At 33.2% G+C, this 19,583-nt stretch overlaps 1 protein-coding gene across 1 annotated transcript; it reads left to right on the forward strand.

Moving 5' to 3' along the window:
- Positions 1-234: 234 nt before the first annotated feature.
- On the forward strand, positions 235-17,808 carry LOC121995375 (phosphatidylserine decarboxylase proenzyme 1, mitochondrial-like). Its single transcript, XM_042549128.1, has 6 exons — positions 235-425; positions 1,930-2,039; positions 13,690-13,757; positions 15,446-15,523; positions 17,146-17,268; positions 17,345-17,808. The coding sequence occupies exons 1-6, from the start codon at positions 235-237 to the stop codon at positions 17,501-17,503; spliced, it is 729 nt and encodes a 242-aa protein (XP_042405062.1). The 3' UTR covers positions 17,504-17,808.
- Positions 17,809-19,583: the final 1,775 nt, after the last annotated feature.

The raw sequence follows: 19,583 nt of genomic DNA on the forward strand, positions 1-19,583 counted from the left end.
GATTGGAGTGAATGATGCGGATCCAACTCAAGAATCCTAAGAGCTTGGTGGAATTGTCCGTGGAGTTAGGAATCCCAAAACTCGCAGATGAGATGGTTCTCTGATGAGGAAGCGAATCCTTCCCCGTCTCCTCCTCGTGAGGTGGCTGATGGTGGTGGAGATAAGATGGTTTCGCCGACGGTTAGATGAGGATGGAAATAATGATGAGAATCCCCTTTCATCTCTCCTTGGTCGATGGAGAAAGATGGTGTAGAGTTAGGAATCCGAAAGCTCCGGTGGATGAAGGGGAAGGTGATGGTGCCCTTTGATGAGGAAGGGAATCCCCGTCTCCTCGAGGTGTCGGTGATGATGGAGATGGCTGGAGGATGGAACATAGGAGATGACGATAGGAATCCCTTTTTGTCTCTCCTCCTCCCATGGATAGTGTGCCATGGAGTTAGGGAAGAAGCTCCTTTGACCTAATTTCAAGTGGTGGTTTTATATCTCCCAATGAACTGACTCCAAGTGAATCCAGCCACACGTGCCACGATAGTGTTAGGGGCACGGCCAGACCGTGTTGGCTATTGAGTGAGCTTCAGGTCACGTTGCAATGAGGGGCACAACCAGGCTGTGTTCCTAGCTATGGTGAGCTTCGGCTCTTTGTTTTGATTCCGGTTGATGCTTTCTTTTGATTCCCTACAAGATCACATTTATATTTTGAGAAATAATGCTATAAATGTCGAGAAAATGAAATGAAGCTCTAAATTAACTTTTGCACGTAAAATACAATATGAATCAACATTTAAACATACGAGAGGATTAAAAACATAAGTACGAGAGCAAAATAATACGACAAAATATTGGTAATCACTCATCCATGTAAAATTACATTATCTCTAGAATTATATGCTATTTACATTTTGGTACCTAGATTCATTTCAATACTATTCTATTCAAAAAAGAAAATACAACAACAAAATTTGCTGAAAGAAGATTGGGTAATTTGTATGAATACCCATTTAGTTTACATGTAGTTTCAAAATTTTATTCCATTACTTATTTAATCCAATTTACTACAAACTAGAGCACATATTATGTTATTTTAATGATATGGTTGCTACTAATGAACAAAATTTTTTAGACGATCTATTAACTTAGGCTATTATGGACTAAAGTGGAGTTTGTTTTCTTAATTGTTTATTTATTTATTTATTTATAATTTATCCAAGATATATGATATGGTTTAAAAATGATAAAAATAGAGAAAAAAAATCACCAAACGCAGAGTATTCTACCGATTAATATTAAATTATATGCTGCGAAAATCAAGAATATTATCCTGTTGAGTGTTGATCCCATGACTTTCCCAATGATGCTTATTGATTATCTTGATTGTAAACAAGATACAGAATTATAATTTAATAGAACACATTCACAGTTGCATACAAATTGCTAGTCTTTTGAAGCAGATTAAGGCAAATTATATTGTGTTGTTAAGTCAATATTCTAATTTTAAAATCTCTATTTATTTCATGATGTTCCTAGTTTTGAATACTAATTGTCTCATTCCAACTATCCTGTCAATATTAAAGTTTTCTTGACATGTTGATTGTAACATTAATCCCATGGTTGTGTAATAGTGTGATCTATGATTTCCTTTTTCCTTTGCCCAACTCTACTATTAGCTAATACCTCATTACTTTCTTCATTTCTTTTAAGAAAATTAACAATGAATTGGAGTTTAGACTAAAGTCATTTTGATGTTTAGTTGTCTAAAAAAAGTCTGCTGTTTAGTATTTCTATCGAAATCACTCTTGGTATATTATGAGTTTGCAATTATTTTCTCTGTTTGTGGATTAATACGACCATTAAATGTTGCTCGATCATTTTAATTTGAGTGTGCCTATTGGTTTAAATTTATCTTGTCAAACTGAATTGAATGCATCTTAGCAGCCCAAAGAAAGGCATCTACTATTGTGTGATATATTTGAATCCTGGAGACTATCATCGTGTCCACTCGCCAGTTGACTGGAAGATTCTTTCACGTCGTCATTTCTCAGGTATCTTAAAATTTGGTCATGGTTGTTTCATGCTTTCCTTTATATTTTTCATTTCCAAAGTTTAAAATTTCAAGTCTTTATGAGGTTCTGATCTCTAACTAGAATAATAAGGCTTAATATTGAATTGTGTTGATATGATTTCAATACTTATTTTAATTTCAAACCATGCCAATTAAAAAATCATCTCCATTAATACTAAAAGCAATACTCCAATTGTTGTAACTACATTACAAAAAACCTTGTGATAGTAGAATCCTTGTACCTTATTTCCACAAGGTTAACATGAATAAAAAAAATCTTAAATAGGCTATGTCTACCACTTAATTTTGAAGGAAAATAAGAAATTAAGACGAGTCCACAATGACAACAAGTACTAATATTACATTGTTATAAGATAACCTAATGAGGAAAATGTTCATTTGGTGGATACATAATTTTTTTTAATAATAAGGAAGTTTTAATATCGATTTGTGACTATTATATGTTTAATTATTTTAAGTTATTATCTGAATCTGACATATTAATATCAATATTGGCTAATCATAAATGATGATCTCCTAATGACCTTTAGAAGTGTGATATCAATACAAAGAATTAGCCGACGAGATAATTAATGAAAGCCATTTCTTCGAGAAGCATGTAATTCTTGACGATCCTTTTGTAGTGTCATGTAAATACAAAATGGATGCATGTATTTATTATTAATCATTAACAACACATATAAAGAATATTTTAATTTTGCTTGCTTATTTATCTTACAACTAAGTGATGATTATAATATGGAAATTAACCCCAAATCTCAAAAAAGATTGTAATTGGGATTTTCTCCAATGTTCTTCAAGTGGTCGCAAAAGAAATTAATCAACTTTGTTTGTGTGGGATCTTCTCTTTTTTCGTAGCTTCAAGAAGATAATTTATGCTCACTATAATATGTGTCTTTAATTAATAGTCGTAAGTGTTGAGGACAAGAATCTATTAATCAAGTAAGTGATCTTCTATAGCCATCTTAATTCTTTAATGAACAGATTGAAAAGTGCAAGTTAGAGGAGATATTGATGACGAAGAGCAGGTAAAGGGATTGGCAAAACAACATTCTCTACTAATTAGATAGGGAAAGGAAAAAATTTTACTTTTAACGGTAAGAGTCAATTGATGATTGGTTAAAATCCACTCAATGAAAGATTATGATGTAAGTGACAAATGGAATCACATATTGATGTATTTTGACAAGAAGTTCAAAATGATAATAGCAATGTGGACAGTAATGTGACTACTAATGGAGGTGATGATAGTGGAGATGCACCAGGTGATGGTGAAACTTATATTCCTTTGAATCCAACACTTAAGAGATCCACACGTGTGATAAATATTACACACATGCTACCTAAGATGGCGATTCTCTAGAACTACTAAGAGTCATGTTGATATACGGACCACACTTATGGTTATTGAGATATGAGGCAGAGTTTAGCCAAGTTTGATTATGATTAACATTTCATCATACTCAGACATTTTATTATAATTTGGATGCATCATATCAGATCCTGTTGCTATACCAATTTCAATTTTGGTGGTTTTAGTCCAAGCCCAATTTTCAATTGTGAATTAGAGGTGAATCGAGACATGCTAATGAACATGTGGAGAAATCAATATCAGATCATCTATTTAATTTGAATATTGAAAACTTTGAGGTTTATCTTACAAAGATGTTGTAAGAATCGATGCTTCTTTGTGATACACGATACTTCTTTTGGCATTAGCAAGGTGAAGTATCGTATACTTTACTACTCATCCTAATTAGTTAGGTAAGTTTTAATTTGATTTTGTGTTGAAAATTCTTTTAAAAGAAAAATATTTTCATCTACCAATCTCTAGTTGTTGAATGCTTGGAAACTTACATAAATCCAAGATAAAATTAAGTGTAACAGATAAATTGATTTTTTAAATAAAAAAACATATAATGTAAACTTTAGTTCATCTGAAATTATATACAAGAAATATATATATAAGCTAAAACCATCTTAGGAAATCTACTTCCATCTACATTTTTAAATAGATGGCACTTTCAAATATTCTTAAAATACAAAAATTATATTAAATTCCATAAATAATAAGAAGCTGAAACATCCAGATAAATGCAACATAAGCAATACTCATAAATTGTTAAAACATTAAACTTGTGGCAATTTGAATTCATTATTGTATATCTGAAGTTGACGAAGCCAAAGACCCATCTCCATGATCAATCTAGCTGCATCTCAAACTCGAAATAGAAGCAATAGAACAGTTCGAAGAAACTAAGTTATAGCCTCTATAATAAAGCTTCAAGTGATTAAGACTTAAATTTTCTAGATTTTATTATATATAGGTTTCAAAGTTGCTATAGATAATTCAATAGACACCAAACATCTTATGAGATAATGCTAAAATAGGAACTCAAATGTCAACACTTGAAGCATAATCTCAATATTGATCATCTAATGCAATTAATTAGTAATTGATTTTTTTAATTAATATACACTTATATTTAAAAGGAAAAAATATCGAAATTGTATTGGCACAAAATAGTACTGAAATAGTATTGTTTTAGTCAAAGATTGAATAGAGACATTGTTTTAGGATGGGCAAATGATATGTGGAATTCGGCCTCACCTTAAAAAAGACGTACTATTTCAAGGGCTCACATCTAAAATTTGTCTTACAGTGTTTGATACTAATAATCTTTTTGTCAATTCGTCATATACACATCAATGGATCTTGATTGATTTTTATGACATTGATTTCTAGTGGCATGAGTGGCACTTGTACTAAATTTGTCAGGGCTGTAGTTACATATCAGTTGACATAGGAAGCTCTTTTATCCGACTCAATATGAGCGAACTCTCCCTCATATATAATACTCACAAGTTTTTTTTTAAAAAAATTCATTATACTTATGACTCCTTAATGGTGGCATTTTCCATTTGATAGTCTTCAAATCATTGTTTGAATCTTAATTGACATGGTGAAATACTGCCCCTGTTATCATTCTTACATGAGTCATTTCAGTCCTATCTTATGACACCAACTGTTTTTCCACTGTTATCCTCCATATCCTTTACATCTCGTCAACATTTTTAAGGATTCGTGCCTTTGCCTTTGCTTTTGCCTTGTTGCTTGGTGTCCATGGTCTGTGATTGAAGTTACTGTGATTGCACTTATGAATGTTGAGATTGAGAACCAGTACAGTTGACTTCTCAAGTAGCATATCTTTCTCTTCTTCAGTCTCTACTTTTAATTGTTTTGGGAAGTAAATTGTGATCCTTTGGTGGCTCTCTTGCTTCAGTGGATCATCATTGTGAACTGTGTCCAGCCATGTCATCATTGGCCATCTTGCGAATCCGGATCAAATGCATATCTCTACCTAATTATTTTTCTCATCTTCTTGAATGGCTCATACTTGTAGATGCATGTAGTAGTTTGTCTACACTCTACACCATTTTTCCTGTGTGGATGTGGTTTGACACTTTGGTTTCGATTAACATAAGCGAGCTAATTGCATTCACATATACTTGACAATGCTACTCAGAGAGAGCTAGTACTGCTTTTTTCCTTGAGGTTTAAGGAAAAATCTTCCAAATTGTATTACCACTCGTTCAAATTAGTAGAAATAACTAGATAGAATTAATCCTCTTGTTTTGATCTCAATTTTTAATTTTTTGAGATCTAAAAGTTATGGTTTATTGACATGGCACTTCCTACGATTCCTCAAGTCACCCAAAAGCCTCTTGAGGTGATTGCTTGACCTCATTAGTTCATTGAAGCCATCCCTTATTTTAAGTTATGATATCATTGTGATAAATGTATTTACCTGGTGTCTATTGTTGCTTCTTAATAACCTCCCCTACTAAATATTACATTGACTATACTGGAATCTTTTCTTTATCCTTCAGAAATATCATAAACAAAGTTCAATCATTGTAATACTTTCCAATTCATTCATGCTTGTTATTCACCATACTAATAACCAGCTGATCTCTTTGGTGCCCTTTATCTGCTGTGATTATATAATTTCCATTAACTTAATTACCTTCACAAAATATCAATTAACACATAAGAAACGTGAACTGGGTAGTAACTGTCTGGTTACAATATTTTTTCAAACAACTATTAGTATTATGACTTCCACAAATTAGCCTCCAAGAAATGAGCTTATGAGAGTGTTTGGATTTAACTAAGAGAAAGATAGATTAATGTCTACAGGAGAGCAAGTGGAGATGAGATTCTCTGGTACAAGCTTAAATAGCAGTGAGAACGGGCTGGGAATTACTAAATTAGCTATTGGATATGCAATCTAGATGTTTCAGCACTTTAGTGATTGCTCACAAGTCTCAAGTCACACAGAGGGGCATGAACCATGTCTCATCTGGCACGAGCATTGCAAAACCAATTTCAGGGGTCCTTGCCTTGGCATACCAAGTTAGCTCTGCAAGTTGCCTCTTGATCCGACTCTATATGCTGCCTGGGTCAGGCAGCAGACTATAACCTTGTGTGCCTATTAAAAACTATGACCAGCTTGTACCTAGTCAAGTTCAACCAAACAAGGAAATCAATAGCTGACGGTTTCCATGCACTAGGCATTTTAGTAGGGAATTATAACCCAATTCAATCAATTACATGCATTGTTAGGAGATAAAGCAAGTCTGTTTTGCAGTAATCAGATTTAATATTATTCGAAGTTCCATAGAAGAATTTTGTTTGATTCAATGAGACTCACTAGTTTATTTTACAAGGAAGTCTAATTTTATGCATATTGGAGTTGTTTGTCAACAGATGCAAACACTTTGTATACTAGTTTAAACTCCAACAGAATGCAGAGTTGCCAAAACAATTCAAATATGCAAAAGAATTCCATTTAAGTTTAACACGTATTTGGTGGATAATGAGTTTTCCAAGATAAGTTAAATACCTAGGCTTGGTTTGAGTGGATGGATAATTAGGAGGGGAGAGCGAAGGCTAAGGAAAGCAATACATTAAAGAGATCTATATACAAATTTGTGGTCTGCCTTCCCCTCCTATCTTTCCAATATAGTAAGCAAACTTATGTTATTTGATTAATTCTCCATTGGATTCTCGTTTTCCGTAGTTTCTTACTTAGCAATCTTGCTGACTTGAATTACTATAAAGATATACCTATTACTTGTTTGTCTTAAATGACTTGTAAGGTCGTAAACACAAACTAATAAGCGCAAGGGGTTTCTATTTCCAACTAAATAATCTTTTATCCTAGGTACTTTTAGATAGATATTAAGTTTAGCACAGGCTGCAACTTGATCTAAGAATTTAGTTCTGAGATCATATGATGAGGGGTTATGGCCCCTAAATTTAAATAAGAAACTACAACATGGAATGTGTTGCAATTGGGTGATGACACTTTCATAGTTTGTAGTGTCTTGTCATGTCGATCGACACATCGACACAGGTGGAAATTTATCGTTTTGTTCTATGACCAACACAACATCGGATTCAACACAAGAGCCAGGGAAAACAAAGAAAGAAGAGGGGAGGATTACAGGGCTACAGGTGGAGGTGGTGGGCTGACTGGGTGTGGGCAACGGTCAAACTCCATAGGAGGGAAGGTTGGCGGTGGTGGCGAGCAGGTTGCAAGAGGAGCATGGATAGCAACAAACTCCGTAGGAGGGAAGGTTGGCGGTGGTGGTGAGCAGGTTGCAAGAGTGTGGGTAGCAACCGAACGTGGGTAGTGGTGGTGGTAGTGAGGCACTATAGGAGGGGTGTGGGCAGTGTTGGTGGGTTGGTTATGACAAGCGATAGAGGGAGGCAACTAAGGGAGAGGAAAAGAGCATAGGGAGAGAAAGGGAATGACAATTATAATAATTATTAATCTTGTAAAAAATAGTACTAAATTAAAACAATTGAGTCAACTATCCTATGTATGAATTAGTTCAGCTTTAAATTAGCCAAATCTAATCCGGTTTGAATCCACTTGATCCTAATCACCATGTCTATTTGATGGGCTCCACCTAACCCTAATTTGACTTTTGTTCGACCCTAAAACTTTTACTTAGCTTAATTGGTATTAAAAAAAAAAAGAAAACCAATTTAAATTATTAAAAATTAAATAATATAAAATTTAATATCTAACATCTACAAAGATTTTGTTTTTTTTTCATGTTTTAACTTCTATGACATCATAAGATTGTGTAAGTAACAAGAAAATTAGGACTTCAAGATTAATATTTTTCTCCTTTGCATCTTCTCTTAGCTTGCTTTCTTGTGGAGGTCATGAAACAATGTAGTTTTAGAATTTAACATGACACTTTCATTAAATAAAAATTTATTTGATTAAATTAAAAAATTATATATTTATATCACTATTTCAAATTTTTTTATTATAATAATAAAAAAATTGAAGGGGAGCCTTGGCACAATGGTAAAGTTGTTGTGTGATCTAGAGGTCTATTGTGTGACCTAGAGGCTAGAAGTCACGGATTTGAGTCTCGAAAATAGCTGCTTGTAAAGCAAGGTAAGGTTGCGTACAATAGAACCTTCTCCCGGGACCCTACATTGGCAACTGCCCTTTTTATTTTATTGGAATAATATTTAAGATACATGATGATTGCATTATGTGTTCTTTGAATGGATCGAATTATTAATTATTATTATTATTTTAAGAAACTATACATTCCAATTTGAAAGTATAAAAAAAAAGTTATATTAAAAAATCAAATATAAAATTTTCAAAATTTGATTGAGTTGAGTTTGAGCCAAATTTGATATATATATATATATATATATAGATCTTTTATATTTATAAAATTAAATAAATTTAGTTACAAAATTTAAAATCTAATTTAACACTAAAATATAATATTTTACATCTTAAAATTTTAAAAATCTTGTATCTCTTTTTTTCATCCATTCTAATAATTATAGTCTTGTGAAAGAAACAAAATAAGATGACAATCAATGACCAATTATTTCACTTATTTTACTGCATTCAGGAGTTTTATTTATGTTTAATTAAAAAACAAAAAACTAGTAATATTTATTGATTAAATTTTGTATTAAATGCTCATGAAAAATTTCAAATACGAATACATAAACTTATAAACATATACATTCATTTCAAATAAAATTATATCCTTGACAATAAAAGCCTTTCGAGTCTTCAAATTTAAAATTACTACAATCTTACATAAATCAAAAGCAAAACGTGCCCCAGCCTATAGAAAACTAGGAAATGTTTTATTACCTCATCCGTCATCCTAGCAAAAGTTAAATAGATTATCTCTATAAATCCTATAATTTAGAATGACTAATGTTAAAACAAATTTAAACTTAATTGATTGTAAGCATTTTTAGCTTTGAATACTGAGTTGGAATTAATCAATAAATATAAACAAAAGAATTAAGAAGAACAACTTATTAACAATGTAATTAATTATTAAATAAACAATTAATTTCAATAAAAAGTTAATTAAAAGATACAACTTGTAAACCAACAACAACAAAGCCTTTTCCCATTAGGTGGGGTCGGCTGTATGAATCCTTTTACGCCATTGAGCTATATCTCCTATTATATCATCATCTATATTTAAATAAATTTTATCTTGTTTTATTGTTGCTAACCAAGTCTTTTTTGGTCTTCCTCGTTTGATATGCATGTTTATCATAGTTTCACATCGCCTAACTGGAGCATTTATTGGTCGTCTAAGTACATGTCAGTACCATCTTAAACGTGTCTCTCAGAGTTTTTCCTCAATAGATGCAACTCCGACTTTCTCTCTAATGCTCTCATTTCTTATTTTGTCCATCTCCGTATGCCCACACATCCACCTTAACATCCTCATCTCTGCAACTCTCATCTTCTGCTCACGTGCTCGAGTCATAGCCCAACATCCAGCTCCATATAACATAGCAAGTCTAACTACGGTTTTATAGAACTTACATTTAAGTTTAAGAGGTATTTTACGGTCACATAAAACACTCGACGCTCCCCTCCATTTCACCCATCCTGCTTGTATTCTATGTAAGACATCTCTCTCAATCCCTCCATCATTTTGTAAAAATGATCCTAAATATTTAAATCTCTCGATTTTGGGCAACTCGTCCTTTCCTATTTTAACAATTGTTTCATTACTTATAATATTGCTAAACTTAAATTTCATATATTCTGTCTTTAATCTACTAAGGTTAAAACCTTTCCCTTCTAGTGTTTCCTTCCAAGATTCTAGTTTAGCATTTACTCCTTCACGTGTCTCATCTACCAAAATAATGTCATCTGCAAACAACATGCACCACAGTACTGTGCCTTGAATGTGCGCAGTGAGTTCGTCCATAATTAGTGTGAAAAGATAGGGACTTAGAGCTGATCCTTGATGTAACCCTATCTTTATTGGAAATGCTTCAGTTACTCCGCTTGAAGTCTTTACTCTGGTCGTTACATCCTTATACATATCCTTAATTAGTTCAATATATGTTACGTTAACACCTCTCTTTTTTAAAATTCTCCATATAATTTTTCTTAGAACTCTATTATAAGCTTTTCCTAAATCAATGAATACCATGTGTAGATCTTGTTTTTGCTCCCGATATTTTTCAATTAATTGTCTAAAAAGATGTATAACTTCTATTGTCGACCTTCCAGTCATGAACCCAAATTGATTTTCTGTCACTGTGATCTCCTTCCTTAATCTTTTTTCTATTACTTTTTCCCAAAGTTTCATAGTATGACTCATTAGTTTAATACTCCTATAGTTTGCACAATTTTGTATGTCTCCCTTATTCTTATATAAGGGAACTAGAGTACTTATCCTCCATTGCTCAGGCGTGTTTTTCATTTTCAATATCATGTTAAATAATTTTGTAAGTCATTCAATACCTTGTTTCTCTAAGCACTTCCATACCTCTATCGGAATATCATCTGGTCCAACGACTTTTCTATTGTGCATCTCATTTAAAGTTTGTTTTACTTCTAAAGTTTGAATTCTACGATAAAAATTAAAATTTCTATGCTCATTTGACCTAATTAAATTACCTAAGTTAAGTTGGTCACCTAAACCTTCATTAAAAAGTTGATGAAAATACCTCTTCCACCGCTCTTTTATTTCTCCATCGTTTACTAATACCCTATTATATTCATCTTTAATACATTTTATTTGGCTAAGATCTCTTGTTTTCCTTTCTCTCACTTTAGCTATTCTATAAATGTCTCTTTCCCCTTCTTTTGTATTCAATTTTTGTTATAACCGTTCAAAAGTTTCATTTTTTCCTTCACTCACTACTTTCTTAGCTTCTTTCTGGGCCATTGTATATTTTTTTAAGTTTTCCTCGTTCTTACAAATATATAATTCCTTATAAACTATTCGTTTTTCCTTCACTTTCTCTTGTACTTTCTCATTCCACCACCAAGACTCTTTACTTAGTGGTGCATGTCCCTTTGACTCACCGAGTACACTCTTAGCTACTATTTTCAACTTTGATACCATCTTATCCCATGTTGTATTAGAGTCATCGTATATTTCATCTAATGCTTGTATTTCTACCTTCTCCTTAAATATATTTTGCTTCTCATCTTTTAACTTCCACCACTTAATTCTAGAAATCGTATATATATTTTTTCTATTGATACTATGTTTGAGGCATATATCCAACACTATTACCCTATGTTGGGTAGTTAAGCTTTTTCCCGGGATGACTTTGCAATCTTTACAAATTTTTCTATCCTTCTTCCTAACCATAAGAAAGTCAATTTGCGATTTATTATTCCCACTTTTGAATGTGACTAAGTGTTCTTCTCTTTTCTTAAAAAACGTATTAGCTAATATAAGGTCATATGCTATCGCAAAATCTAATATAGTTTTTCCTTCCTCATTCCTCGTTCCAAACCCATAGCTCCCATGTACTCTCTTATATTCCTCATTTTTCACTCCGACATGCTCATTTAGATCACCTCCTATTAAAATCATTTCATTTGGTGGGATATTTTGTAATATTTCATCTAAGTCCTCCCAAAACCTTGATTTGGTAGCTTCATCTAATACTACTTGTGGTGCATATACGCTAATTATGTTCATAGTTTCTTTCGCCACTATTATCTTAAGGGCTATAATTCTATCTACTTTTCTAACTACTCTTACAACTTCATCCTTTAACAAACTATCTACAATAATACCCACTCCATTTCTTACTTTACTCTTTCCAGTGTACCATAACTTAAAACCTGAGTTCTCTATCATCTTTACCTTCTCGCCTGCCCATTTTATCTCTTGTACAGACAAAATACTAATTTTTCTCCTAATCATCATATCTACTACCTCCAATGATTTACCAGTGAGAGTTTCTATGTTCCATGTTCCAAATCTTAGATTATTAGTTTTCCTATCATATTTGTTCTTATTGAACCTATGGTGTGAGAACTCTTGCCTATTTAACACTACACCCAAGTTCTCATCGAAATGTAGCGGTCCTTGCTGAGACGTTACAGTCGGACCCTGTAACGCGAACTCTTGCATATTTATCATTACACCCGAGTTCTAGAGATGTAGCGGTCCTTGCTAAGACGTTACAGTCGGACCTTGTAACGTGAACTCTTGCATATTTATCACTACACCCGAGTTCTGGAGATGTAGCAGTCCTTGCTAAGACGTTACAGTCGGACCTTGTAACGTGAACTCTTGCATATTTATCACTACACCCGAGTTTTGGAGATGTAGCGGTCCTTGCCGAGATCACTACACCCGAGTTCTGGAGATGTAGCGGTCTTTGCCGAGACGTTACAGTCGGACCCTGCAACGCGTTCCTTCCAGGGAACAACCTAGCATTAGCATAATAATTTAATGGATTCATTCATTGAATATTTGTCATAGTTTGACACTGGCTGACAACCTAACGCAACCCTCCTCCTTTATCCGGGTTTAGGACCGGCCCTGACCGGTCGTTATGGGCGGAGTTATACAACTTGTAAAAAGTAAAATTAATTATGTTATTTTTAATAATACAATTGAATAAGTTTCGAAACCGTATTTGCTTGTCACAATATGATATTGGAATCATATTGTTCCCATTAGACACTGAAACTCCAACACAAGATGTAATTTTAAACTTTGTACATTTACTAATGACTATCATCACACCAAGGTTGAAACGGCTTTAGTCAGGGTTTGGCCTAATGCCTAGGGCCTGTATTTATTGGCATGTTCTAGGTGGCAGAGCAATTTAAAGTATCTTTGGCCTAGCTAAAATTTCAAACTTAGCGATTTGTTATTGATCCCATTCTCATTATTGACAGGTGACTACTAGTTTCAGTTCACTATACCTTTGTCTCAAATAATCATTAACAAAAATTTGACCGAACCTCATAATTTAAGGTATCTTTGCTAAATTTGATTGTTATTGTTTTGGAATTTGACCAACAAAGGGTTTGATGATTACAAAGTCTTAGAAACCGCACCAGATGAGACATCCTTATCAAATATCTCAGTTGGGACATTAATTGGGCATGCAAACTCAAAGTTGCATTTCTGACAATTATTTCACCGAGAACCTGTACACTAACTTAGACTTAAATATTTCAACATTCACATAAAAAATATCACTAGCATACTTAATTAAAATAAATCTTATTGTGATAAGTTGAACGATTTTGCAGGCCATCTGTATCCTACAAATGAACGAGCTATACGCACAATCAGAAACTTGCACATTGAGAATGAAAGGGTAATTTCTCTATTCTTAAGAAATTTAAATAATGTAATTAGATTTGTTTGGTATACTGGGGAATTATACTAATTTAGGATCTTAAATTGTAGCAAGGAAATGAAGTTAATCATTTAAGATATCACCTTTGGATATTGCTTATAAGATATTTATCTTATATGCTTTTATCTAATTTTCTCATAATCTGTTTCCATGTTCTACTAATAATCTTTGGTTACTGTTTGTATTCTTTTACCAGTGAAGGGACCATTGAATATTCTTACCAAGGGGAGGAACAGTTGGATTGAAGCAATCTTAGTCAAAAGTCACAATAAAAAGGTGTTTGGGGTTATCCACTCACAGATTTGAGTGCATATCCATTTAGCCATTAATCGAACCCTTAGTTGATCCTCAATGCTTATAGGTGATATCCTTATTGTATACTTATTTGCAAGTTATTGTGGGCATGCTAGAAGGAAGAGAGATGTGTTTCAATATAGTATTAGAAATTAAGATTTTATATATTGTATCTTAAAACCATAGAATATGTTGATCCCATTAGTGGGATAAAGGTTCGGTTGATTTTGTTGTTGTATCTTAAACCATAGAGCATATTATTTTGGATGCAAGGGAACCTCTTAAATAGACTTAGGAGTAGAGTGTGAAAGTTAAAAAAAAAGAATTGAAGAATAGCTTGGTGATAATATAGCATAAGATAGGAAACAAAAAATGGAATACACAGTCGAACAATTTTATCTTTCTGAGAGAAAAAGGAAGATTGAATCAGAGGTTGGATGCAGAACAGGTGTTGTTGTTTGGTGAGCAACAGAGGCTTGTGGCCCTCTACTATAGGTCCCTAATGGTGGAGCTCAGGCATTGACAGTTTTGCAGGAGAAGATAATGGAATGGGCAAAGATGCAGACACTGAAAGATACAAACTTAAAAGTTGATGAAGAGTAAAAATAATAGAGTGGACTAGAGGGTAGTGGCATTGATGTAGTGTAACTCAGAAGAGTAGCAATAACCTGTCTGTTTCCGGTAGTAGTTAGGAAAAGACATTTAATTGCTATAGGTGATAATTTATCATTACCAACAGATAAGAAATGAGTAAAACAATATATTTTCAATATATTATAGGTGAAAGACAATATATATAGGCTGAAATAAAGCGATAAAAGACAATCTGATTATGGAGAACTAAAGAAGGCTAGAGCATTTAGTTCTGAAACAGGGGAAATGCTTGTGACGAACAATTGAGATGCAAACTAGAGCAACTATTGCAGGAATCATGAGTAGGAACTGTGGGCAGCAGGATTGCAGATGTTAGTTGATGAAGATTTTGTTCGACATCGTCAGTGGGATAGGAATCTGGTATCTCGCGACAAAAGAGGCCTTGATACGATGTTGTAATAAAGAAATTATTTGGCATTGTCAGCCAGATAGTTTTTTCTGCCTATGTTGATTACTTATCAATATAAAATTATACTTTACACCTTGTTTTATGGTATTTACTTGTTTCTTAATATTTACAAATTACAATAAAATCTCTATGAGTGGATATTTTCCATTGCCACTGTGCTTTCCCTATCTAGTTGCTTTCCCCTAGGATGTTTTTTTTGCTTAAGTGCAGGTAGTTCTTTTAAATAGGCAGACTAAGCATTTCTTATTTTATCTAAAGAATTCATCTGTCACATGATTGCTTTTTTTAGGTTGTTCTTGAAGGTCAATGGAATGAAGGCTTTCTAGCAATTGCTGCAATAGGTGCTACAAATGTTGGATCAATCAAAGTATGAAGTTGATTCTCCTCTCTTTGATTGTCACTCAGTCATGTGTTCAAGTTTCTCTTATTGCATTTTATTGGCAAATTGGTTGGTTTGTTGTTTCTTTCCAACATGGATTTTATTTTATTTTCTTTTTCTCACTCTCCCATTCCAGAAGAGAACATGAATATTCCTCTAGGTTTCTCAATATAACAACCTTGTATCAACTACCCATGATATGATTGCATAAACTCCTAGGTTGGCATACTTTGGGACGCAAGGCCTTTAACTGGTGGAGACAACTTCCTTGAGAATATTTGCAATTGGATTGGGTGAATGCAGATTTGTCCTATTCATCAGTTTAAAAGTCTAATATATAACTTCTTAATTTCACTTATTGTAGTAAAACTTTGAGTTGGTATTGCTTCAACATGCTAAACTTTCTTTTAATGTTCATTTAATTTTATTGAGATATCTGATTTTAAGTTTATTGCATTTTATTGGCAAATTGGTTGGTTTGTTGTTTTTTCTGTTCAACTATAATCCAGGCATGACAATTTTTTTGGTCACTCTTGTGCAAAGCTATTTTGGCAATTTATTGAGCTACACACCTAAGTTTCCCTAATCACGCACCCTACTTTTCAAATTATCAAATCACAATTCACATATTGATTTTCCAAAATACTCCTCCATCCTTTGCCTCCCTCTGCCTGTCCCGAGTGGAGGTTGCTCGAATCAGAGGTTGAGGCGGCTGTGAAATCACTACCCACTGATTGCTTGACCATGTGGTTGTGAAATTGCAACTGAACTGGCCGTGAATTGCAACCGAACTGGCTGCGAAATTACGGCTGAGCGGCTGTGAAATCACGGCTGAGCTGGTGGTGAAATCAGTCTAGCTAGCCGTAACATCATGGCTGAGTTGGCCACGAAATCATGGTCAAGCTAGTCAAGCGGTCGCTTGATTGCATTGCATCCAAGCAACTGTGAAAAGTTGGCTACAAAATCACGACTGAGCTGGTTGAGTGGTTGCTTGACCTCGATTTTGCGGCCAGGCGACCATGAATTATGGTCAAACTGGTCAAGCAATTACTTGACCATGATTTTGCAGCTAGGTTACCCTCCTAGCCGCATCTCATAGCTGCTTGTTTGAGCAACTATCTGTTGAAGAAAGGGTGAAGGAAGGCAAAGGAGGAGGGATGATGGGTATTTTGGAAAATCAGTGCATGATTAGGTAATTTAAAAACTAGGGTGCGCTATTTGATTCTTTGGGAAATATATGTTCGTGGTTAGATAAATTGTTGAAGCTATTTTATAACTCATCATAATTTTTTTTTTCTCTCTCTATTTGGGTAAAACGAATTTCAGTTGAACCTATGCAGGTATTTGTTTGTTATGGTAATTGGTAACACGTCTTTACCCTTCTTTTTACAGAAAAACATACTTGCTAAGGCTACTTCCAATCTTTTATGATAAGGAGATCCTTTCCTTTTACAATTTACCTATGCAGTTTCTTAAGCCTGCAGTTAGTCAAATTTGTTTGTTCCTTTAAGCACTAGCCACTGCATGTCCTATTAATAATTTTACTTTCCATAAACACTGATGTAAGTTTTTAATTTCTTCTTTCCACGTCGGTCTTAAATCTTCTATAGCTCCTTATTGAACCAGAGTTGAGGACAAACCAGCCAAAGACAAAGTTGTTTCCATCAAGCTCACCAGATGAGCGAGTATATGACCCTCCAGGAGTCGGCTTGACGGTCAAGAAAGGGGAAGAGGTTTGTCTTCAGCAGTCTAAAAATTCTATCTATTTTCCACATGTATTGACTGTATTTTTTTCCTTTCATCTTTCAGATAGCAGCATTCAATATGGGTTCAACTGTGATACTTGTTTTTCAAGCTCCAGTATCAGAATTATCAGAAAGCAACTGCATTTCAGATTTTAAGTTTTCTGTTAGGGTTGGGGACAGGATCAGGGTTGGAGAAGCTATTGGGAGGTGGGGAAATTGTTAGTGCAGTTAATCTGTACGAAACTCTCTTGGGCTCACCAGTTATATTTCTTTCTGGTATGATATTTAACGTAATTTTTTTGAGGGGAAATTGGAGTCGGAAGATCATTTGAAACAGATTTTTAATCATATTTGGTTTTAATCATTTGAAATCATCTAATCATCTAATCATACATGTGCCTAAAGTAAGCTTGTAATCATCTAATCATATTTTAACATTAAATTTTTATTAGAATTTAAAATTGTATATGATGGTTATATTTGTATTTGACTCCTTGATTTTGTTTACTTTGAATATTTATTTGGTTATGTTATGAAGTTTACCTTGATACGTTTGAGTATGCGTTGATGACTAAGTCAATTGCTTGGTTTAGCCAAATGACTACTTTGAGATAGAAATCATAGTCTAGTCTTCTATTTAATCTTCCATCATGACTCTTAGAATAATCTTCTAATCTATAGTAGACACACCTAAGATATTTACTTTATATTCTTAAGGGGAGCTTTTCTTAGCGGAAGGTTAATGATAAAATATAATGTGATATAAAATATGATGACTCTTGTGACACACAGTTATGGGTCTAAGATACTCCATTTTTTTTTTAAATGAAGAACTTGTGGGTTTAAGTTATCCAATTTTTTTGATAGAGAAGCAATCAGAAGTATTTTGATTTTGATTGTGCATCATTTACATTGCTTTTTATATGTTTATGGATTTATATGCTTTTATGTGACTATCTTGAATTGGTAATCAAACATTAGAAAATGATAGATTGTTCACAGAATCAAAACCTATTAATTATGAAAAATTTAAATGCTCTCTGAACCAATCAGAACCCCTTACCCCACCTAAAAAGTCATGTCAATCCACATCCTCAACTTCCGTTGTCCTTAGTCTTGTTTTTCGGCAATTTATCAAAAAGTACATGTAGAGATCTAAATTTATCAAAAGACGTACACTATTTTGATATTTACTAAAGAACACATTTTTTTAAATGCATTTCTTATTTTACCATCATGACAATTTGATTTTTTCTACGATTTTTCTTTTCTCCATTGTATTTATCTCTCTTCTCTTCGACATGCCGAACATATGAATAATATTAGTCAATTCTTAATAACATTTTAATACATTTAAAGAAGTAAAAATAAACAATGAATAGTATATTTGAATTCTTTGACATTTTAGAAATCCATTGGAATTAAAATGAGTATAATTGGAGCTCTCAAGGTCGATCAGTGAGTTTCGGTCAAAATCCACTGATAGACCTAGAGAATTCCGATTGCACCCATTTCAGTTTCTATGGATTTTTGAAATTACAAGGAGTTCAAATATGATTTTCATTATTTATTTTAACTTTTAATAGATGTTAACATGCAAAATGAAAGATTCGTCTGATATATTCCATATCAAGCCCAACGTGGATTTGATATGGAATATATCAAACCATGTTGGGCCTGATATGGATTCATATTAGGCCTAACGTGGGACTGATATGGAATGTTATAAAACCCAATTGACATATAAACAAAAATTTAGGTTCTCTATCAATGAGGATTAATAGCACCTTTAACGACACATAGTTGAGATAAACACTAGCAGTTGTTTTAATACACAAGAAAGGTAAAGGGTTGCTGAATGATTTTGTCCTAAAAATATGACAGACTAATGAATAGTTTGTAGGTACTCATTTTTATATTATTTATACTTTTCAATTTTTCCTATATTTCTTGGAAGAAAAGTAAAAAAGTTTGATCACTATTCCCCTATTTTTAAAACTAAATTCACAATCATGGTTTTGCTGTCTCAATACAATACATAAGGTTCTGTCATTATCTTATCATAAAGTAAAAATATCCTAAAAATATAGCACTGAGGATGGTAATCCACAACAAATGTCCTTGTATCATAACATTACAGATTTTCGGAAGCAATTAATGTATGAGGAGATCATTATATGACATTGTACTACACCAAAGAATACAATAATAGCTAAGAATGTAACATTTTGCTTGTCTTGAATCATGACTGCATTGACTCTTCATAACCAGAAATTTAGTTAGTCAAGTACTGAAATTCAAAC

The sequence above is a fragment of the Zingiber officinale genome, chromosome 6A, assembly GCF_018446385.1.
Source record: "Zingiber officinale cultivar Zhangliang chromosome 6A, Zo_v1.1, whole genome shotgun sequence".
Classification (NCBI taxonomy): Eukaryota; Viridiplantae; Streptophyta; class Magnoliopsida; order Zingiberales; family Zingiberaceae; genus Zingiber; species Zingiber officinale.

Bases quoted from the DNA above. Each gene is read 5' to 3' on its own strand.
- LOC121995375 (XM_042549128.1), top strand. From the start codon at position 235: ATGGAGAAAGATGGTGTAGAGTTAGGAATCCGAAAGCTCCGGTGGATG. The intron at 426-1,929 runs GTGCCATGGAGT...AATGCATCTTAG, and splicing joins CTCCTCCTCCCATGGATAGT to CAGCCCAAAGAAAGGCATCT. The intron at 17,269-17,344 runs GTTTGTCTTCAG...TTCATCTTTCAG, and splicing joins CGGTCAAGAAAGGGGAAGAG to ATAGCAGCATTCAATATGGG.